The following is a 24,165-nucleotide window of genomic DNA, read 5'->3' as shown; positions in this document are numbered from 1 at the left end:
GGAAGTATATTATGTGTGCTGAGGGGCTTGAGGGAGGGGGGAAGTTTATGATGTGTGCTGGGGGGCTTTGGAGGGAGGGGGGAAGTATATTATGTGTGCTGGGGGCTTTGGAGGGAGGGGGGAAGTATATTATGTGTGCTGCAGCGGCTGTCACCCGATCATTAATTTGAATGGGTGACAGTTGCCGCTTGTAACATGTGCAGACATTAACACTGGTACCGTATATAGTAGTGGCCCCCACGGGACAAAAAAATGTGTCCAGTGGCCCCCCGCGACTAAATTGAGTTTGAGACCCCTGCTTTACGCAGTGCTCCGACTCTCCCATCATCACTACAAATGGAAATATCTACACTGGAGATAAATGTTGTGACATTACATAAGCTTATCGATACAATGCCGCAGCGAATACGTGCCGTAATCAATGCTAAAGGTGGTCCAATAAAATATTAGAGTGTGACTTTTTTTGGCCAGGCAGTGGGTGTGTAATATATACACTGAGTGGCCAGATTATTATGACCCCCCCATCAGTACTTCGTTGGGCTGCCTGGTGACTCCACGAAATGATGAAAGGTGATGCAAGGAATCTGACACGGCACTGTTGCCCTTCTGTTGTCTTGTACCAGTCTTGCCCCTCCCCCGTTCTGCCCTAACATTGGCTAGTCGCTGACGGCCACAATTCGCACGCTCAGACCCAGATTTGCGGCTGACAGTCCGGTCTTTAAACACTTTAACAATGAGCTGCTCCTGAACATGTAACGAATTCTGCTGTTTTACTGATACTCGCTCCATGGCTCCGAGCGCCAACAATCATCCCGCGTTCCAAGGCTGTTACATCGCGTTGTTTCCCCGAATCTTCCCAATCACTTCTACTGTCATGGTAACCAACCCGCTCCCCTATTTATAATGGTCTGGCCCTCTAGCAACTTCAGCACCAAATTATAGCTAATTTGCCTACAAACGTCAGGTGGTCATAATAATCCGGCCACTCGGTATATATAATAATCCGGCCACTCGGTATATATAATAATCCGGCCACTCAGTGTATATAATAATCCGGCCACTCAGTGTATATAATAATCCGGCCACTCGGTGTATATAATAATCCGGCCACTCGGTGTATATAATAATCCGGCCACTCGGTGTATACAATAATCTGGCCACTCACTGAATATAATAATCCGGCCACTCAGTGTGTATATAAAGGAAGTAGTAATAAAGGCTCCAGCATTACAACACGTCTTTCAGGTTTATTTACACTTTAAACCACAAACATGGAGAAAGAGGGCCCCGTGTGGCCCCCAAAACACCAAGCCTGACCTAAGACGTAAGTTTTGGAGGTCCCAGATATGGGTGTGTAGAAATTTGCAGTGATAATCTCTCATCCTCTGTCAGAAGTGGAGAAATATCTTCTCATCCATGAGCCGTACAAATCCCCATTCATGCTGGTGTGATAATCGCAGGGCAGTTGCCTTTGGTAATCCTTAAAAAGGTTTTTTGCGGTGGAACGCCATGATGACTTGCGCTCTTCCCCCCTGCATGTGGGGTGTACATTCAGTGAGAGGGACGTTATCCCATGTCCTATATCTGGAGCTTTAGTGCTTTCTACTTAATAAATGCGGACGTTTGCCCGGTGCCAAGAGTGTCAGCTGTGTCCTCCATTTGCGCTGATAATGCCATGAGATTCAGGATTAGTGATAGGTTCAGGGGGACACATCTGTTCGCTGCTGGAACAGAAGCAGCAGTGGCCGCTGCTGTGCGTTCGGGCTCCTCCGTTGCCTGCCAGCCTGGTACCCTACAGATGCTCTTGTAGTTTTGCTGAAGGTGCCGTGCACCCCGTGTTCTTTTTCCCTCGGTGAAGATTGGCACACATTACCGGAAGATGACGTGCTTCTGCAGGTACCCTTCAGAAAAAGCTGTTCAGTTGGCTTCAGTTCAGCTAGCGCACCCTCCCCCTCCCGCTGCTTGCATTCTGTTTTTTGCTGACGGTCCCTGTACACTGTCTGTGGGATGCAGTTCAAAAATTCTAGTCCGAACCTGTCAAGCTATTAACACAGTCTGGCGCTTTTTGTGTTTGCTCAGTGGTCTGCTGGTCTACATCTGTCCTGAAACCGTCCCTTCCTTCCTTCCTTCCTTCCTTCCTTCCTTCCTTCCTCCCTTCCTTCCTTCCTTACCATCCCTTCTATGCTCACTATCAGGCATTACCCACTTCTAAATGTGCCCTTAACGCGTATATTCATAAATGTTTATAACTGCCATTGGGTGATTTTACCTTTAATTTACCTTAATTTTTCCATTACGGTTATTTACAACTCAACTGCAACTGCCAAATCTACCTTACCCCTTGTATCCATGCCTTCTGCTTTTAGATTGTAAGCTCTTCTGCTCTCTCCTACGGTGTCATGTATTTGCGTGTTTTATCAGCATTGTCATAGTCCTTGTATGTCTTAATTTATAAAGAGCTGCAAACAGTGTTGGTTCTAATTGAAATAGATGTAAACCCTAACTGAACGACATTTAGTCTGCTGTACATCATATACAATTGCCTTCTTTAAAGAATACTTGTCTGCCCCATTTTTCATGCTTCCTTGCATCTCAGTGTTGCCGATCTCCTGCACGGAGGCCCCACCTCACAATTTACCGGACTTAAAGGACCTGCTACTGACGTCTTGGTGCCAGATACAGCTTACCTTCAGAGATCTAGTGGAGTCCATGGCTGGATGGGTCAAAAGGGGGACCTTCTCAATATTGGGTTATAATGTTATGGCTGATCGGTGTGTTTATATACTGTATGTGTATATATGTATACATTGCCTGTCCAAAAAAAAAGTCACACACTCTAATATTTAGTTGGACCGCCTTTAGCTTTGGTTACGGCACACATTCACCATGGCATGGTTTCGATAAGCTTATACAATGTAACAACATTTATTTCCGTCCAGAGCTTTATTCATTTTTCACCGAGATCTTGTGATGATTGGAGAGTGGGATTTCTGCGTAAAGTCTTCTCCAGCACATCCCAAAAATTCTCAATGGTGTTGAGGTCTGGACTTTGTGGTGTCCAATCCATGTGTGACATTGATGTCTCATGCTCCCTGAACCACTCTTTCACAACCTGAGCCCGGTGATTCCCGCCATTGTCATCTTGGAATATTCCCAATGTGCCATCAGGGAAGAAATAATCCATTGATGGAAAAACCTGGTCATTCAGTATATTCAGGTAGTCAGCTGACCTCATTTTTTGGGACATAAAATTGCTGAACCCTAGACCTGACCATCTGAAGCAACCGCAGATCATAGCACTTGTGCTTTAGCTAAGTCCAGTTCGTGACTTTTTTTTTTTTGGGCCAGGCAGTCATTCAACTGTTTATTTGGGTTACACCAGGAAGCTGAACTGTATGGTTACTGAGCGGCAGACCATTCCTTGCTGGAGTCTGCACCCATCAAGGTATATTGAGATGTCCTCTCGCTATTTAAGCTTTGATGCGAAAGGCCTGATTGTCCAACATAGGCTGCCATTGCCTTGACTTGTATTTACTGTTCAATGGGCGAAGAGGGTTCTTTACAGTAAAAGCGGTTAAGGTCTGCAACTCACTGCCATCGGCAGTGATTTCAGCCAAGAGTGTAGATTTGTTCAAGAAACGTTTGGACAATTTCTTGAGGGACCGTAATATCCAGGGATACCAGTATCCCTAAGAATGAGTTTATGCGTGGACCTATATGGGTTGGACTTGATGGACGTATGTCTTTATTCAACCCCAAATACTATGTAACTATGTAAGATATGGGGTACCCTACAGGAAAGAATGATGGTCCATGTTATTTGTTGGATATATGATACTATTCTATCAGCAATATCACCTGCTGGAGAATCCCAACTATCATAGTGGATGCAGTGTGAGTTGCCTTTTCCCAAGGCCGTCATTAGCAGCTTGGAACACCGAGCCCCCGTTCACTCTAGTGCAATTTGTTGGCATCTAGGGTCACGCTACAATGCACGTCAATGAAAATCACATTATTCACTATGGTGCCGTTAGTTATGTGCGTAGGCAAACTGCGCTAAACTGCCTCTGACACCCCCCCTCCAGGCCAACTCAGTTGCAGCCGGCGAGTTCCTCGATCCGAAGCTACACATAACAAAGAGGTAGGGAATGCTCCGGCTGCAACTGATTGGGCTGGGGGGAGGGGGGTGTCAATAATAATTTTGCGTGGGCTTGGTTGAACTTTGGTTAGTAATTGGATGTGGGGAAGAAAGGCGAGGCCCAAGTCAAGGATGACACCTAGCACCTTGGCATGAGGGGAGGGGAGGGTTAGATAGTTGTGTTATCAATCTCAAGGGCCGGGAGGAAATATCATGAGCTCAGTTTTTGAAAGGTTGAGTTTTAAGTAGTGTTGCGACATCCAGACGGATATGTCAGTTAGTAGATTAGTGACACGAGAGGACACAGAGGGGGAGAGTTGTGGAGTAGAAAGATAGATTTAAGTGTCAAAGGTATAGAGATGGTATTGGAAGCCATGTGAGGTTATCAACTGACCAAGGGAGGAGGTGTAGATAGAGAAGAGAAGGGGTCCAAGGACTGAGCCTTGGGGGACCCCTACAGAAAAAGGGAGAGGAGGGGAGGAGTTAGATTTGTAGGTGACACTGAAGGAGCGCTTAGATAGGTTAAGGAGTAGTGGCCATTATTTTTAGCTGTTAGTAAGTCATTGGTGAGTTTTAGGACGGCGGCTTCAGTGGAGTGTTGGGGCGAAAGCCAGACTGTAAGGAGTCGAGAAGGTTATCAGTGAGGTGGCGGCTCAGGCGGCTGTAGATAAGCCGTTCTAGGAGTTTGGAGATGAATGGGAGTAAGGAGATAGGTCTGAGATTGTTGAGGCTGGTGGGGTCCAGTGAGGGTTTTTGGGTATTGGGGTGACCAGCGCTGTTTTAGAGGGGGGGAGATGGCTGTAGAGAGTGAGAGATTGAACACGTAAGTAAGAGAGTGTAGGATAGAGCTAGAAGGTGACCGAAGTAGTGGTGAGGGAACATGGTCCACGGGGCAAGTGGTGAGGTGGGTGGCAAAGAAAATCTTTTGTAACCTCCTCTATGGTGACTATTTACATTCCCCGACTCGCAGAGCCAAGAGAAGAAGCTGGTGAAGCAGATATCTGCTTTATCAGCTTCTGTAGGGTCCCTAGGTGACATTAGGGGTCTGAAAGACCCCTGATGTCTCCATAAAGAGGACTCGTTACATCAGATTTGCTATTACAATAGTGGGCTTGTTACTTGAAAGCATGTTGCTTTGTTTCCATCTCCAGTCTGAACGAGGTTTATAAACATTGTGTCCATTTTGTTGCCAGCAGCAGCTTCTCTGGCTATTGTATTTTCACAGCAGCTCCTCTCTGATGTTTTAACAGTGGGGAATTGCCGGTTTTCTGTCGAGAATGCCCACCCAGTCGTATTTGCCGACCTGACCATCTGCGCTTGCGCACACACCGGGATGAACGAGAAAACAGCAATTTACTTGCAAAGTATTTATTTCTAATTGTTAAAGGAGAATTATGAGGCGACTGATTTTCACTCAACCTCATAGTTCCAGCCGACCTGTGACAATGAAACTATCACACGTCGACTCAATAGATCGGGAAGTGAGCGAACGCATACCGTCGCTCGCTCACTTCTCGATCATGTGCCTGCAGAGAGCCGTGACTGTCAGTCACGGTTCCCTGCAGGGATTCCCCCCCTCCCCGCTTCGATCCTCCAGCGCTGACTGGTGGAAAGGACGGGGGAGGGGGGCGGGCACAGCTGGCTCTGCCTCTAGATAGGCAGAGCCATCTGTCAATCACCCAGCTGGGTGGATCTCAACAGTAATGTCGGGATCCGTCCCGGCAGCGGCGCTCTCAGTATACCGCGAGCTGTAGCTCCCTATATACTGAGCTTTGGGTGACGGGAGGACGCTAGTTTATGTCCTCCCGTGTCCCTTAGGAGACCTATGGGGAAAAACACTGACCACATAGTTCTCCTTTAATTGTGAATGTGCATAAAATGCCATCCATCATTTACACATTACCGGTCACAATTACCAGTTAGAAATAAATACTTTGTACATAAATGGCTGTTTTCTCGTTCTTCCCGATGTGTGCGCAAGCGCAGATGGTCAGGTCGGCAAATTCAACTGGGTCGGCATTCTCGACAGAACGCCGGCGTGGGATAGAAGGACGGGACGTACTACACAGGCCCTGTGGGCTTCCATGAAGTGTTGTTTTTAGAGTATATAGTATGCCCGGTGTCCACCACTGCTTAGAAGTGGTCATGAGCAGATTGTAGTCTGCAGCAGAATGAAGAATCTCTGAATGAAGCCAACTAATTACCATAAACCTGTCTCATTGCTCCTGGTTACCATTTCCTCTCTGTGCGACAGAGTTGATTAACGTCCCGCTTTGTTTTGGGAAATCAAATCACCTATGCGTTCCTTCTTCTTCTTGATGATACATCTTCATCTTTTTCCTCTCAGCTATGTCTGCATCGCCATGGAGGCCTTGGACCAGCTGCTGATGGCCTGTCACTGTCAGAGCATCAACCTCTTCGTGGAGAGCTTCCTCAAGATGGTGGCCAAGATGTTGGAGTCGGAAAAGCCGCACCTTCAGATTCTTGGAACGAACTCGGTAAGTGGGCCGATCTGCCCTGGAATAGCTGAGAAAGCTTTGAATTCTACACCTTTTGCCGGTCACATATTTTAACTACCGGGAAAAAAGGACTGTATTACGTTAAAATGTGTGACCACGTGACCGGTCACCCATTCCAGCGCCGAAAAACTGGGCGGGATTATGTTAAAATGTGTGACCACGTGACAGGTCACACATTCTAATGCAGTCACAAACTTTGATAGAACACCAGCTCTGTAGTTGGGGTGAGTATAACTTTTAGCACCTAGTTCTGCTTTAACCGCATATCAGAATACAACATTTTGCGATAATGGTCCACCGGTAATGATAAGTTAAATTCCAAATTAGTTTATTGATCGTTATGATAACAAAAATTTCTGCCCAAGAAGCCAATCACACCCGATCGTTAGGCGGTTCTGCCATTCCAGAGGGGCCCATGAAAGTCCTAATTCCCTCCCCTGACTATGGCGGTTGGCGCTCGCTGCGTCTCCATCCTTTATCAGCAGGTTGCAGCTCCCAGGCCCTCTATGTACTGCGTCCTTATCCGGGGTATTATTCAGCGGCCCCCGTGTCCTGGCCGGACATGCTTTTCAGGCTCCAGCTTACACTCACTGGCCCAGACGCTCCGATTGAGATTCGGTTGGCAGAACATTTTGGCTCACTGGGATGACACAATCACTCAGCTCTCTGCATCGGATGAGTCACCGGCACTGAAAACCTTTCATCTGATTCCTCCAGAAGAAATGCTGAAGGAAGGAAAAAACTCCAGGCCTGCTGAACAATGAGCACAACAAACACAGAGCTTCAACCGCGTGAATACTAAGCGGCCAGCTTGATATGCCGAGCTTGTATTGTACTCCGGGTACCAATAACCGAGGGGAACGCAAAAAGCCAAAACCAATCGCAGCAACTGGAAGAAGATTAACTCCAGGCAGAGATAAAAGACAAATTAACGGAGCGGTCACAATCCAGGATCAGGCTCGGAGTCCAGTAGCTGAAGCAGCAGGCAATTCGTAGTATAACAGGCCGGGTTTGGTACACAAGCAGACGGTAGTAGTGGAGGAGCAGGCAGAAGCGTAGTCAGTGAAGAAGCCGAGGTCAGCAGCCAAAGGTATCAGGTATGTAGCAGAAGATGATGAGAGTAGTCGGTGAATCAGCAGCCAATGGTCAGTACATGGGTAGCGGTATTGTATCACAGAGGGAGCAGGAAGCAAGATAATGGCAGGAGCACAATAATCTGGCAAACAGGAAGTGCAGAGGCGGGGCTTAAATAGGAAGTTCAAGGGAGGAGCAAGGAGTTCAGCAGAAACTAGGTTTACCTGAGGATTACACATGAGAGCAGGCAAGGAGCTATCCAAGGTTCTGTGGTGGCTCAGCAGGTAGAACCACCGGCAGACAAAGCAGAGGCCCCGGGTTCAGATCCTGACAGGAGCTCTGCAATTATTAAGACATCATTATATGTATTTTTTATAATAGCAATCAGTGTAGGTACCTGAACTTGACCTCTTGCAAAATCTTGTACAGCAGAGCTCAGACTGGGAAAGGAAGAAGCTTCCCACCAGTAGCCAGTCAACTGTACTGCAGTGAGTATGTCCTAACAGGGAGCATGGTGTTAGGAGGAAAGAACAAATGGAATTACTGTGGGGGGCAGCTTTGGAGTAGAGGTGAGTATTGCAGCCAGGGGCTTTTTTTTCAGTTGCTGGGGGGAATTAGAATAGCCCCGAGGTAAACTTTAAGACCATCGGAAGTAAGTGGGAGCTTGGTCTGTTCCTTCCTCCTCTTCAATCACTCCCGAGCTCCACACAACACAGATAGACAGGAATACAGGTTCAATTCACCGGCGACTTTCCTCCTCTCCTCCGGGCAGGAACTTGATACACAGTCACCGGGGCTAAAAAATCCAACCAACTAAAATCAAAACTGGCCTCTGATGAAGCCAGCCAATGAAACGTAGCGGCCGTGGCCTCTGATGAAGCCAGCCAATGAAACGTAGCGGCCGTGGCCTCTGATGAAGCCAGCCTATGAAACGTAGCGGCCGTGGCCTCTGATGAAGTCAACCAACGAAACATAGTGGCTGTGACCTCTGATTAAGTCAACCAATGAAACATAGCGGCTGTGACCTCTGATGAAGTCAACCAATGAAACATAGCGGCTGTGGCCTCTGATGAAGTCAACTAATGAAACGTAGCGGCCGTGACCTCTGATGAAGCCAGCCTATGAAACATAGCGGCTGTGACCTCTGATGAAGCCAGCCTATGAAACGTAGTGGCTGTGACCTCTGATGAAGCCAGCCTATGAAACGTAGTGGCTGTGACCTCTGATGAAGCCAGCCAATGAAACGTAGCGGCCGTGGCCTCTGATGAAGCCAGCCAATGAAACGTAGCGGCCGTGGCCTCTGATGAAGTCAACCAATGAAACATAGCGGCTGTGGCCTCTGATGAAGTCAACTAATGAAACGTTGCGGCCGTGACCTCTGATGAAGCCAGCCTATGAAACATAGCGGCTGTGACCTCTGATGAAGCCAGCCTATGAAACGTAGTGGCTGTGACCTCTGATGAAGCCAGCCTATGAAACGTAGTGGCTGTGACCTCTGATGAAGCCAGCCAATGAAACGTAGCGGCCGTGGCCTCTGATGAAGCCAGCCAATGAAACGTAGCGGCCGTGGCCTCTGATGAAGCCAGCTTATGAAACGTAACGTAGTGGCTGTGACCACTGATTAAGTCAACCAGCGAAATGCGCCGGAGCCAACGTTTGTAGTAGTTTTTGCTTTGTTTTAAAGCGTCTTTCTACTTTTGCAGCCAAATTGGGGTAACTGCTGCGGCTACATAGTCACACCGAGGTTGGTAGCGCCGGAAGACTACTTTGCGTGTCGCAGGTCTTTAGTAACATTACAATACCGCAATTTGTTCCGCCACACAGTGACAATGGAGTGACAGACGCAGACAGATACCGGCACAGCGAGGTTTGATTTGTCATGTTGTGAAATGATGCCACTGATGTAATTATCACGTCGTCTCTCTGCTTGTCTGAGGAAGCTGAAATGTCACAAATGTCACAGCTCCCACACTGAAAAATATGATTATTAGGCAGATTGACGGTCGAGTTTGAGGAAAGATCTGACCATGAAATGGGAGGGAATATATGTCTGCTGGAGCCCCCCCCAGAAGGAAGGACAGTGTCAGCACCTACTCAGAGATGATTGGGGGCGCTACAGCCGAGTGATACACAAATAAGATACATTGTTGCTCAGAGTTAAAGGAGAACTATGGGGTCAGGGCTTTTCCCCATAGTTCTCCTTAGGGTAACGGGAGGACACAAACTAGCGTCCTCCCGTCACCCAAAGCTCAGTATATAGGGAAACAAAAGCAACACAATGAACTTTACAGCCGGATTTCTCTGCAAACCGGGGGCGCCGGTATTGCTTTTTTCAGTATATAGGGAGCTACAGCTCGCGGTATACTGAGACGTCGCAGCTGGAGCGGATCCCGACATCGATGTCGAGATCCGCCCAGCTGCGTGAGTGACAGCTGGCTCCGCCTATCTAGAGGCAGAGCCAGCTGTAACCGCCCCCTCCCCCGTCCGTTCCGACAGTCAGCACTGGAGGATCGGAGCGGGGGGGAATCCAGCCCCTCCCCTGTCACGGCAGAAAGCCGTGACAGGATCGAGAAGTGAGCGAACGCCGGTATGTGTTCTCTCACCTCCCGATCTTCTGAGCCGACCTGTGACAGTCTCATTGTCACAGGTCGGCTAGAACTATGAGGTGAGTGAAAAGCACCCCTCCCCCCCTCATAGTTCTCCTTTAAGGGACTTGAATGTATTTTTAAGATTTCACTCCTGATTTTAGTGTCGCTTTAAGGCCTTATACGCCGCCCTGCCCTCACCTCAAGTGCAGGTCCGTACGGGTGCGGGTGTCCCGGCTCGGACTCAGAGAGGATCCATCCTGTCAACGTACAAGTACGGACACCGGCACGGACCGACACTTGTGGTGAGCGTAGGGGGGGCATACAGCCGCATTGTCCCATAGAGAAGGACGGGGGCTGCGTACTAATCACACGCATCACCTGTCCTTCCCGGCAGCTACCCGATACGACCCTGCACGCAGCACGGAGCTGTACCTGCCGGCCTTTTCTCGTGTGAATGAGGCCTAAAGGAGTTGTAAATCCTCTCCTGCTGAAACATCAGCATTGTAATAGGAATACATAGTAGAGTTGTTTCTGATAATACAATCAAAGCTTACTAGAAAAATCCCGTTTATGTATCGAGTTCTGCCTTCCGTCTGCCCATCACTTCCAACTTCCTGGATCTCCAGTGTGCTCTCCGTCTCTTTCCCTGCTGCTTGATGTGATGCGATCTCCATTTCTCAGAGCTACATATCCCATCATGCATTGATGATGTAACATTCAACTCTACATATCTCATCGTGTAGGGATGCATCGATGTCAAATGCTCCAATGCTTAGCCCGATACTTCCGGTATTAGCAACCCGGGCAGCGAGTCATTACACGCCACCCGGCTTCCTGATTGGCCCGGAAGCCGGCTCTATGCTCCCTCGTCACTTGGTGACGAGGAAGCATGTCTTTGCAGTCTCAGTCCTGCCCACCGCTCGCTGCACCTCCGCCACTGCGCTCAGCATCGCACCACCTCCACACGGGACCCGGGAGAAGGGGAGAGAATCGTCTCGCTGCACTGCGCATGCGCAGCATTGGGCTGGGAGCAGTGGCAGAAGCAGCGACCTTATTTGTCGGGCCAATCAGTAAGCCGGGGCGACGAGTCGTTTCCCGCCCCCCGGCTTCCTCATTAGCCAGAAAGACGGCTCCAAGCTTCCTCGTCACCTGGAGTCTGTGCATCCATCATGCATTGCTGCCAGCAAGCAATGATAATGTTACATTGTTCAGAAGTTGAGTTGTAGTTCAGAAGGCGGCTCTGTGAGAGCGGTGACACCAGGAAGTGCAATTGTGTTGCATTGAGGAAGTATACCCTATGGGCCTCTTCCAGGGGCGTAACTAGAAATCACAGGGCCCCATAGCAAAATTTTGTATAGGGCCCTGTGATTTCTAGTTATGCTCCTTGCAGAGCCCACTTGAGATCCCGCGCAGCCCACCTGAGGGTGACCCTGCAGTGCCCACCATAGACTCTCTATGGTGGGCACTGCAGGGTCACCCTCAGGTGGGCTGGTCACACTCCTTACCTGTCCGCCTCCTCTTCCTCCACGAACGCTGATGGGCTCCTCCGTCACTCCTCTGCTGCCGACCACGGGCCCCGTCTCCTCCTCCACTGCCGGATCCGCCCTCCTCCACCGCCGCTGCTGGCTCTCATTAACTCCTCAGCGGCTGTGAGAAGAACGCAGCGCTGCACAGATCACTGTCAGTGAACTAAACAGCAGCGCATTCTTCTCACAGCCGCCAGTGAAAGCCACCAGCATAAGATGCCATAGCGACCCAGGCTGGGCCGGGCCCCCCTGTGCCCCGGCCCCATAATGGCCGCCTGGGTCGCTATGGCGATTGTTACGCCACTGGCCTCTTCAATAAGTACGTTTACAATCTTCTAGATGGATATGATTGTTAGGAGTGGGATAGAACATAAGTAGAAACATATGGAGATTCAGTGTAGAAATACAGCTTTATTTTTAGTTTTTGACCATAGATACCCTTTAAACCAACCAACCCCCCCTCCTCTGTATGCTGGAACTGCAAGCCATTAGATAGAGGTGCAGGTGGCCCTCCCGGAGGAGGAGAGAGCTATGAAGTGCATTTCTGATGCAAAGTCTTTGTATTCTCGATCTTCTCATCCGCTTTCCTTCTCCTTCAGTTCGTAAAGTTTGCAAACATCGAGGAGGACACCCCGTCCTACCATCGCAGCTACGACTTCTTCGTGTCTCGGTTCAGTGAAATGTGCCACTCCAGCTTCGACGATGTGGAGATAAGGACCAAGTAAGTCACATACCGCCGGTTAATCTGTACAGGGGCCCCGGGGGCCGGTTAATGAATGTTGGGTCAGTAATAATCTTCTGTCCACGTTCAAAAAATACCTTTGACGGATGTTTCCATCTTCTGGTGGCTGCGTTGCCTGTTAGTTACGGGCTGGTGAAGCTGAAATGATTCATCCAGAGTGCCTCCTGAGGGCCCCTGGAACCACCAGCTGTCAGTGACCTCTGGGGCCCAGCGCTGAGCCCAGGAGCTGAAACCATCAGCTGATTGCAGCCAGTAATAGATCACAATTGATCCGCTGCTGCTCAATTACATTGGGGGTCCTGATCAGGTCTCCACTGACCACATGCAGACCCCATGTCCTTCTCTGCCATATTGCCCCCTCGATTGCCACACATGAGCAGTTGTGTCCCCCTGTGACGAAAGCAACATGCTGGTGGTATACCGCACATGCTCAGTAGCGTACTCTTGGAGGTTGCTATTGCGCATGTGCTAAACCCCTCCACCATAGATTGATGTCATAAGTATGGCAGTGAGATCCCGTGCATGCGCATGCGTGTCCAATCTGTACTGCCACTAAGCAGGACTTGGATAAGTAGCTGCCATATTGCTCACAATACTCACCTTACCTGCGCTCTCTTATATCTCCTTTCTCCTCCACAGCTGGTGCTGAAATAGACTTCCTAGGACAGTGCTTGTGCCTTGTGACCGGCTGCTAGGCCCAGGCACTGTCCCAGGGGAGCAGGTCCCTTGTTCCTCTATACCTGGAAGTGTTGGTCTATCTTGACGCTTGGAGGAGGAGAGAGAGAGGCCAGTTGGGGGATGCCCATGTTTTTTTTTATACACGTTGCAAGGATGTTTTTGGGTGCGGGCTGTTGACCTTGTGTAGGAGAACCAGACATGTGTGTGTGCAGCTTTGCCCTAGGCAAGGCAGCATTGCCGCCCTCAGCGAATCTGCCGCTCCAGGCAAACGCCTTCTTTGCCTCGCGACAGATATGCCCCTGGCGCAGGGCCCATGATTGTGCTGTCATTAGACATCTCAGGTCACAGGCAAACGTTCATTCTTCTTTTACATAACGCACACGGCGTGAACACGGCACATAGTGAACCATTGTTTTCTAAGTGTTTTTGCACTGGCCCTGTGCTGATCAATACAGATCATCGTACCCGGTGCAAACAAAACTGCTGAAGGCTTATTTAACGTGACCCAGGTAGGTTCTCAACCCAATACCGGCTTGCTAACAAATGAGTTAGGCTTGGAGCGTTATACAGTGGATTGGAGCAAATTCCCTTGTCCTGACTCTTGATCCTTCCTATCGGCCCATCACTGTGATGGGTGTTTAACTAACCCATAGGAAGGCACAAGAGGTGATAATGAAGCTGGTCACTTTGTACTATAAAGGCCCCAGGTTAAGACAGCACCGGGCCAAGAAGAGGTTGCTGCCTTGGGTACTTCAGCAGGAGGGGGAGTGGGGGGGTGTAAAAATAAAAGGCAGGTCAACCAATACTGCTGAAGTAACTTACATTTTAAACAGAGGGGGATTGGGGCACTTTGGTCTTTTTTGCCTTGGGTGTTAAAGGACCTTGTCCCAGTACTGGGCCGTGGTAGGCAAACTCCTGTGGTGAAACTATAAATCCCACAATGCCTCTGCCTCTGGGAGTCATGTCTGTGGCTGCCATAGTCTTGCGATTTGTAGTTGCAACACAGCTAGAGGGCTGGAGTTTGCCTAGCGAGGTGACCTGCCAAGGAATACAGACAGGTACTGATAGCTTTTTTTTCTCTTAGGCCCCCCACTTCATTTTTATGTCATTGTAGATGCAAACAATTGTCGTGCGTTTTTCAGGATTCGGATGTCAGGAATTAAGGGCCTCCAGGGCGTTGTGAGGAAGACGGTGAACGATGAACTCCAGGCCAACATCTGGGACCCCCAACACATGGACAAGATCGTTCCATCGCTGCTGTACAATCTCCAGCAGGTGGAGGAGACAGAGAGGTGACTCCCGTCATGTAGAAGATTGCGTTATACGTGTGAGGTCAACCTGTATGTAGTGCAGAAAAATGTCTGCAAGTGGACTCCAGATAGAGATAAAACACCAATTCATCCAGTTCTGGAGTCATTGAAAAATTACTATAGATGGAAAAAAGGGGAATGGATCTACCTTAAAGCTCAGCTCCGGCCAAAATGTTTTATTTTATTTCAGATAGAGCGGAGAAGGTTTAGAACCGACAGTTGTAATGTAAATGATTCAGCCCTCTTTGCAAATCAGGTTTACTGGCAACATTTACATTGCACAGTGCTGTCCATCTGACACTGGATGCTTACTCACAGGAAGAGCAGAGTGATGTCCTCATCAGTGTGCTGCTGCTGAATCCTGTCCGTTCAATCATAGGCTGGGGTGACTCATGGACCAGCTTGGGTTTATTATCTGCTGTGCAGTCTGTAGGGAGGTCACAAGGAGGGCATGACCTGGCTCTGGTGTCTGGCAGGGGTATCAGGATCACAAGAGCGACTGAACAAAATGACAATTCTTTTGACCGTTAATACAGAACACTCGTATGTATTTTAGCTACATTGAGTCCGGCTTTAAACAAATATAAGCACTATAATGAAGACACTATATGGTGCCCGCTTGTATCTCCAACTCTGGGCTGTATGTTCTCTGACTGCAAAGCCCCTCATTCCCCTTTTTATGTTGTTTTTTACCCTCCTATGTCTTCTAGGTGGTCACATGACATATTTGCTTAGACATAGGGACTGCCACCTCCCTTTGTGATTGGTTGTTCTGCCTTCAAATTAGGATTTTTCATGTTCCAGAGGGTTTACGAGGACCCTAAAGCTCCGATCTGGCACCTTATGGTGTCTTGGCTGTACAAGTTATTACTGCACTACCGGCTCACTCTAATTGGGAAGAACTGGTGAAAGCTTCCAGCCATTGATTTTGAATAGGGTACCGGAGGGGCGCTTCGGAATACCAGTAATCTGTGGTGCAATATGGAACAATGTCCATCCAGTTTCTAAGACTCAATGGCCCAGGTGAGGTTGCTCTTGTCAGAGAGGGTTACCCCAAAATAGGGCACCCAGAATGAGAATCTAAACTGAGAACGAACCATCTGGCCCCCGTTCCAGGTTCACCCGCTCCCTTATAATAATGCCAATAGTCCTGTGCAGTGCAATTGGTTTTGTTTGTGTAGGCTGCCATCTTGTGGTCGCTTTGCAGCTGTGCATGATGCATGTCTTATCATTGCAGCCGCTCACCGTCGCCACTGCAAAACACGGACAAGGAGAAGGAGATCCCGGCGGAGTTGGCGGAGAGATGCCTGAGAGAACTGCTGGGCAGAGCGGCCTACGGGAACATCAAGAACGCCATCAAGCCCGTCCTCATGTAAGCACCCAGCCAGACCTCTCTGTACTCCAGAAGAACTTTGGTGTGTGCAAAGACCCCATGGTCCCTGTGTGTGTGTTGTAAAGTAAGAAGATATGGACACCGGCACACCAAAAGCAAGTACTTAGTGTACTGTACTGCTTTGCATGTACGTCAATAAATAGACGTATTCAACTTGCTTTTGGTGTGCCGGTGCATTACTTTGACGGTGGCCATCCGTCGACTCCTGAGCACCCAGGATACTTTGATGGGCGAGCGGTTAGAAGTGCAATGGGTACATGGACTGTAACCCGTGTGTTGTAAAGTAGTCACCGCTCCAAGCTCGCACCCGTGATGGACTACATGGGGGAATGGCTGCATCCAGCCCATAACTGTTTTATGATTTCAAATATAAATTGCTTTTATAGCCACGAAAACTATGAGCCACTTTTTATCAACGTTCTAATCACTGTTATTATCATTTATATTAGTTATATGTTTTAGTAAATAGCATTGAAGCTACCCGTGGTCCTCTGTAGCATTCACCTCGATGGGTCCTGTTTTTCAGGCACCTCGATAACCATTCCCTGTGGGAGCCTAAAGTGTTCGCTGTGCGGTGCTTCAAGATTATCATGTACTCCATACAGGTGGGTCACACTGAGCTGAAGGTACAGGGGCTGGTTTATTAAAGGAGAACTATGAGGTGATTTTCACTCACCTCATAGTTCTAGTTGACCTGTGACAATGAAACTGTCACAGGTCGGCTCAGTAGATCGGGAGGTGAGCGAACACATACCGGCGTTCGCACACTTCTCGATCCCGTCACTGCAGAGAGCCGTGACAGGGGAGGGACTGGATTCTCCCCGCTCCGATCTGCCAGCGCTGACTGGCTGAACGGACAGGGGGCGGGTACAGCTGGCTCTGCCTCTAGATAGGCAGAGCCAGCTGTCACTCACGCAGCTGGGCGGATCCCGGCATAATTGTCGGGATCCGTCCCTAGCTGCGGCGTCTCAGTATACCGCGAGCTGTAGCTCGCGGTATACTGAGCTTAGGCTTAGGGTGACGGGAGGACGCTAGTTTGTGTCCTCCCGTTACCCTTAGGAGAACTATGGGGAAAAGCCCTAACCCCATAGTTTTCCTTTAAGCCTTTAACATTTCCTTTAAAGCCTGACTTAAATGAACTAAAACATTGTAGGTGCATCAAAGCCAAAAGTGTGCAAAGACTTACCGTTGGTTTTCTTTAGAAAGCAGCCACAGATTAGAACAGCCTGTCATCAGCCGGAAGGATGCAGATAAGGACCTTTGCTCTGTGTGTGGAAGCAGTCCAACACGCCGCCTGAACCAGAGATAGCGCTCTCCATTTAGCAGGAAGCATGAGCTTTTCAGCTGAGAGCATAGGCTGGCGCAGCAGGGAGTGTGTCAGACTTCTGCATGGAGACCGGTGGCTTTTCTAGGCACATTGCACGACCTGGGATTCTCTAAGGCCTCTTGGCTTCAGCTCTGCTTGCTGCACAGTGGTCATAGGCTTCCATCCATTCTTTTTAATAAGTAATTATGCTCATATATTTTCATAAGGGGCACAGCACATCCCTGCATAGAACAATAAAGCAACACCACACAATGCACTTAGTCTTTCATGCTGCAGTGCTGTCACTAGGCCCTAATTGATCAGTAGGATACATCCTTGGAAATTTTGGCCCAGCCAATGAACAGTATAGCTTTCTGTCGTAAGCACCATCATCGTCTCATGTGTATATGTCCCATTCTGCAGCCCCAGCATTCACATCTGGTGATTCAGCAGCTGCTCAGCCACTTGGATGCCAACAGTAAGAGTGCAGCCACCATACGTGCGGGGATCGTGGAGGTCGTGTCCGAGGCTGCGGTCATAGCCGCCACGGGTCCTGTTGGTATGTATGGAAATTTGTAGGTTCACTGGCTTTCAACAACACCTCATGGCAGGTTGCACGCGGAACTCTATATATATATATATATATTTTTTTTATAGAGCATAAAATTACTGCTGTATGTGTATGTGGAAGATTTTTCCATCACTTCCTGTCCCAGCGACCACTGACATAGAAATGGGAAGTGAGGTGCCTCAACTTACAGGGCACGCTTAGGTCATCTTAGTGAGTGCACCAGGAGCAGCTCCATCCTATTGATGAGGCAGCCTGAGGCTGTTACCTCAGCAAGCATCTCTTTGGGTCACGTTGGGAGTGGCATGGCCGCTCTGCTGCACAATGTTTGCAGTGTGCCTGTGACCCCCTTTCCAGCCAGAGCATCCCAGGTTGTTAAGAGCATTGTGGGGAGATGTGTAAGGGCCATACACATCTTCCTGCTCAGCTCTTAGCAACCTGGGATGCTTCGGCCACCATCCCGACCAGCTCCTGGCAATCAGTGACATCACTGGTTGCCAGGAGCTGTGTGGGGCACACCGGCCAATGCTTCACAGGTTCCTAAGTGGCCGGGGCCGATGCAGAGCATGCAAAAGGCGGTGTCAGTCTCTTTTCTAGTGGTGCTGTCTCCTCTATCCACCTCCCGCTTCTCACCACCACCCCACCAAAAAGGCTAGGGACACCACTGACAAGGAGTATCATCCTTACTTATTTACCTTCATGTTCCCTATACCTGTGGTATCCCTATACCATAGGTAGTGGACCTATCAGCTGGCAACCCTCTGTATGCTACAAGCCAACCCCCCCCCCCCATCTCCTTGTATCGGGCTTCCCAACCTTCTTTCCCCTCCCCAGCCTATCATCCTATCACATACGCCTCTCTCTTTCCCCTTCCCAGCTTCCCCTAAGCCTTACCCTCCCCAGACCCATCCAGGCTTCCAACCCTTTAACCCTCCTACAATCCCCCTCCACAGACCCATCCAGGCTTCCACCCCTTTAACCCTCCTACAATCCCCCTCCACAGACCCATCCAGGCTTCCACCCCTTTAACCCTCCTACAATCCCCCTCCACAGACCCATCCAGGCTCCCTCTAACCCTCCTACAATCCCCCTCCACAGACCCATCCAGGCTTCCACCCCTTTAACCCTCCTACAATCCCCCTCCACAGACCCATCCAGGCTTCCACCCCTTTAACCCTCCTACAATCCCCCTCCACAGACCCATCCAGGCTTCCACCCCTTTAACCCTCCTACATTACCCCTCCCCAGTTGCACCCGCAAAACTCGTGCACTGGGCTGTGCGACCCTTCAGACATAATACCCTGACAACCGCATCCAGGTTACTCTCAAAATGAGGAACATCAACACAACATCGGGTTCTGTGTACTCATTTCATGGTCATCAGATTGTATTACGGACAAATAGATGGAACATTAGTGCTAAACTTTACTGATTTGCTCTTCGCTGCATTGTCATCGTGATACAAAATGCTATTTCCACATTCCCAGTGTATTATATATAAAAAAAAAAAAGAAAGTGATTGGTTATTCTTCTTAGTAAGGGCGCAGACATCAGTAGAAGACTGACATGTTCCCCATACCCGGCAGCCATATTGGTTGGTCTCTGGCGGAGCATGGGGCTGGTGTAAAAGTGTGACTTTGGTAAGTATAATTGTCTAGAAAAAAGGGCTACCAGGGGACGCTGCCCTAGATGAGCATGGTCAGTATTGAAGTCTTTTTATTTCCATGCATGCACAGTATTTGTAGTGTCACCTTTAAAGGAGAACTATGAGGTGAGTGCTTTTCACTCACCTCATAGTTCTAGCCGACCTGTGACAATGAGACTGTCACAGGTCGGCTCAGTAGATCGGGAGGTGAGCGAACACATACCGTCGCTCGCTCACTTCTCGATCCTGTCACAGCTCTCTGCTAGATTCCCCCCTCCCCGCTCCGATCCACCAGCGCTGACTGGCGTATCGGACGGGGGAGGGTACAGCTGGCTCTGCCTCTAGATAGGCAGAGCCAGCTGTCACTCACGCAGCTGGGCGGATCCAGACATAATTGTCGGGATCAGCTTCAGCTGCGGCGTCTCAGTATACCGCGAGTGTAGTAAAGATTGTCGCCAGCACACCAAAAGGTTTTGAAGCAAGAAGTCCATTAATGACAAATTGCCATTCAGTACAAGCGCTTTCGGGGTCTCAGCAGTACCCCTTCATCAGACTCAAAAGGGGTACTTCATCAGGCTCAGAAGGGTCATTCTGAGTCTGATGAAGGGGTACTGCTGAGATCCTGAATGGCAATTTGTCATTAAAGGACTTCTTGCTTCAAAACCTTTTGCTGTGCTGGTGACAATCTTTACTACATTTGCATTTTTTCACGGTGCCGTCCGTGGTCACTGCAAGCATCCACCTGCTTTGCAGGTTTACTATTATTCCGGTAAGGAGTGCAGCTGGTTTTTCTATTATATGTAGTGTGACGGGAGGACGCTAGTTTATGTCCTCCCGTTACCCTTAGGAGAACTATGGGGAAAAACACTGACCCCATAGTTCTCCTTTAAGCATTGCCCTTTATTTGTGAGAGTTTGTTAACATGTCGCCACCTTCTGGCATTGATGGGTAATGCATTGTTTTGACAACTGCTTTGTGCTCGTATTGCATTCTTTCATTATCCATGCGTTCATTTTGCAGGCCCCACAGTCCTGGAAGTGTTTAATACTCTCCTGAGGCAGCTGCGGCTGAGCATCGACTATGAACTGACCGGCAGCTATGACTCTGCTGTCAACATAGGCATCAAGATCATCAAAGAGCACGAGGAAAGAATGTTTCAGGAGACCGTCATCAAGACTATCGGTATGGGAGATTGTGTTGATTTCCAAAATGTCAACAGAGTGCAATAGCCTGTAGTGGGTTGCCATAAAAATGGAAGACATCCATATCAGTCATTTTGGATCAATGGGTTTTGGGTGAAGAGCACCTTGTAAAGATTTCAGAGGACAATTTAAAGTGACATTAAACCCTCAGATTTTTTAACATAAAACAATAGTGTAATGTGCGCCCTACTGTAATACATGGTAGTTTCCCTTCTCTTTGCTGCTCTTCCTTTTTAATCCGTATCACTTCTCATGCTGGGCAGAACTTCTGTTTTGCAGCAGACTGCCTTGTCTCTGGAATGGATACATGGTGTCTGTGTGTAGGTTGGCAACCTGAGCCAGCACTACAGGAAGAGGCACTCAGCTGCAAAGGGAAGTTCTCCCCCAGCATGAGAAGACATGAGGATTTAAAAGGAAGAGCAGCAAAGAGAAGGGAAACGACCATGGATTACAGTAAGGCGCACATTACAGTATTGGTTTATGTTAAAAAATCTGAGGGTTTAATGTCACTTTAAGTTTTCTTTACATTGAAAAAAATACAGCAGCATTGTCTGGGGGATCAGGGCATCTTCTTCAGGGCTGTGGGGAAATAGGAAGCCGCAGACCATTTAGACACTGAAGCTGACTCTTAAAGGAGAACTATGGGGTCAGTGTTTTTCCCCATAGTTCTCCTTAGGGTAACGGGAGGACACAAACTAGCGTCCTCCTGTTACCCTAAGCTCAGTATATAGGGAGCTACAGCTCGCGGTATACAGAGACGCCGCAGCCGGAGCAGATCCCGACTTAGATGACGGGATCCGCCCAGCTGCATGAGTGACAGCTGGCTCTCCCTATCTAGAGTCAGAGCCAGCTGTACCCGCCCCCTCCCCCGTCCGTTCCTCCAGTCAGCGCTGGCAGAGAGGGGAATCCTGCCCCTCCCCCTGTCTCGGCAGAGAGACGTGACAGGATCGAGAGGTGAGCGAACCCGGTATGTGTTCGCTCACCTCCCGATCTACTGAGCCCACCTATATACTGTGGCTCATCCACCCTAACACAATATAGTCATTTGGGGCCACAGCTGTGCAATGTTGGGCCTGTGTCAAGGGCAGCAAGCCTTTTGTAGTTTGTAGTCACTTCCTCTCTTTTATTGTCTTGCTTGAAGAGCACCACCTTCAGCGAGCAAGATGAACCGGTTTCCTGGCCTCCTTCCCTGGGAGCATTGTGGATAACTTAAAACATGACTCTGTCTGTAGCTTTAAAGAGGCCTTCATCAACTATGTGCCTGCTGGTCGCTGCTAAATGCACATTCAAAGCTGCACTTAGCATCCTTATAAAGTAGCTGGTGGGTGCATAGGGTGCTCCAAGAAATATCTGACTGTTTATACTATGAAGGTCCAGCAGAGGGCAGCACAGTACCAGGCTACATCTTTTATAAAGCAAATTACAGGCAGTCCCCGGGGTTACGAACAAGATAGGGACTGTAGGTTCGTTCTTAAGTTGAATTTGTATGTAAGTTAGAACAGATACATTTTTAAGTGTAACTCCAGCCCAAATTTTTTTTTTAGTTTTGGATAACAGGGTACTAGGAACCAGACCCAAAAAGGCAGGCACTCCTCATCAGCACGAGCACGGTAGCATTACAACTACTGAAATGCTGCGCAGTACACTACGGCTGCAGCCTGGGACATCCTGCTGTACAGTAATAGCCTCCGTTTGTAAGTAGGGGTCGGCATTGGCGTTCCTTAACTACAAAAAATGTAACAAAAAATGCAAACTAGAAATCCGGGCAGCTAAAACTGAGTGCGAAAAGCATATCGCCGCAGATAGTAAAAAGAACCCCAAAAAATTTTACCAATATATTAACAGTAAAAAGGTGAGAAAGGAGCAGATAGGCCCAATAAAGGATGGAAGCGGGAAGCTAGTCACAAACGACAAGGAGAGGGCCGAGGCGCTGAACGCTTTTTTCTCCTTGTAATATACAGGGGTACAGGTAATATACAGGGGTACAGGTAACATACAGGGGTACAGGTAATATACAGGGGCACAGGTACTCCTAGAATGAGATCCTAATAGGTTGGACTTGATGGACTAATGTCTTTATTCAACCTCAAATACTATGTAACTATGTATGTAAGTCGGATGTATGTAACTCGGGGACTGCCTGTAGTTATATTATAGGTTCTGTCTTGGGGAAAAATGAAAGTAAAATGCAGCATTTTAAAGTTCAGATACCATCCACATAAGCCCGGGGTTAAAGTGGAATTCAACTTTTGGGGCCCCCATGTGTTCTTGCTATAATGTACCAACATGCTCCACATACATGGCACACTTGCCTTAAAAAGTGCCTTTCTCTAGAGATCTGATGTTGGTGCTTCCTCTTGTTGATGCGTCACCAGCGCTTACACCTTCTTCCGGTCTTCTTATAGGTACGCAGTCTTTGGGGGTCTTGATTGGCCAGGCAAGGGTGACGTTATTCCCCTGCACGTGCAACGGAGTTACTTTGTCCCACCACTAAACTAAGATATTCTGGGATTGTACGCTGAGCTGCACATGTGTGGCTGTCTGTGTACAATTTGCAAAATATTGCTAGTAGGCAGGGGAAGAGATTTAAAATTTGGCCCACAGATGCAGCGGGTGCAGGCTCCTTCGGGGCCTATTCCTGATGCTGGGAGGAGATTCTGTGGCCTTATACAGGGTTCTCTGTCTCCTCCCACCCAGGAGGGGGTCTCTCTTCGGGAGAGCCCTCTGCCTAGTACTGTAAGGGACCTGTTTCGGCAGGTCCCCAAAGGATCGGGGTCCACCGGCCTTCGGGTTGGTGGACCAACAGTCTCAACCCCTGTCAGGAGCCTTGCGCCCCGGGGAGGGAAATTAGGTCCCTTCTTTTGAAGGACCTTGCACCCTTGTGCACGTTTTTGTGTGCTGTGATTTCACGGTTCACTTTTTTTGTTCACAGGGGGAAGTTTGTTTTGAGGCACGTCCACGGGCTTCGATAAAAACAAAACAAAAAAAAGAGAGATTTAATGATAGTATACTATAGACCAGAGGTAGGCAACCTTGGCACTTCAGCTGTGTGGGAAATACAAATCCCATCATGCAGCTGCCTTTGGAAGTCATGCCTGCGACTGTCACATTCTTCCAATAGCTCATGGAAATTGTAGTTCTACAACAGTTGGAGTGCCGAGGTTGCCTACCCCTGCTACAGACCATTGTTTGCCGTTTTAGCTATGTGTTTTTTATGTTATCTTGTCTACAAGCCCTGATGAAGGGGAGATTCAAGCCCCCGAAACACGTGTCATAAATAATAAAACCCCTACTGGACTTTTCAAGTGTGGCACTCTCATCTTTCTAGAAAACTAGGGATGCACTGATGGGGAGGCGGCCTGATATCTCCAAGGTCTCAGGTGGGCTGTGTGGGCTCTCAGGTGAGCTGTGTGGGCTCTCAGGTGAGCTGTGTGGGCTCTCAGGTGGGATGTGTGGGCTCTCAGGTGGGCTGTGTG

General features: G+C 48.8%; 1 protein-coding gene across 1 annotated transcript in view; it reads left to right on the top strand.

Annotated features, from left to right (window-relative positions):
• Positions 1–24,165, top strand: part of EFR3B (EFR3 homolog B) — a 122,600-nt gene that overhangs the window by 67,449 nt on the left and 30,986 nt on the right. The window contains exons 4-10 of the mRNA XM_018571766.1: positions 6,486–6,636; positions 12,445–12,566; positions 14,408–14,557; positions 15,813–15,947; positions 16,495–16,573; positions 17,698–17,833; positions 20,508–20,669. Coding sequence (XP_018427268.1) covers positions 6,486–6,636; positions 12,445–12,566; positions 14,408–14,557; positions 15,813–15,947; positions 16,495–16,573; positions 17,698–17,833; positions 20,508–20,669 — 935 coding nt within the window. The remainder of the gene's footprint in view (positions 1–6,485; positions 6,637–12,444; positions 12,567–14,407; positions 14,558–15,812; positions 15,948–16,494; positions 16,574–17,697; positions 17,834–20,507; positions 20,670–24,165) is intronic.

Source organism: Nanorana parkeri, unplaced genomic scaffold (assembly GCF_000935625.1).
Source record: "Nanorana parkeri isolate BGI_ZX_2015 unplaced genomic scaffold, ASM93562v1 scaffold1833, whole genome shotgun sequence".
In the NCBI taxonomy this organism is placed as follows: domain Eukaryota; kingdom Metazoa; phylum Chordata; class Amphibia; order Anura; family Dicroglossidae; genus Nanorana; species Nanorana parkeri.
The sequence above is the reverse complement of the archived record's forward strand: the minus strand, read 5'-3'. Positions and strand labels throughout refer to the sequence as shown.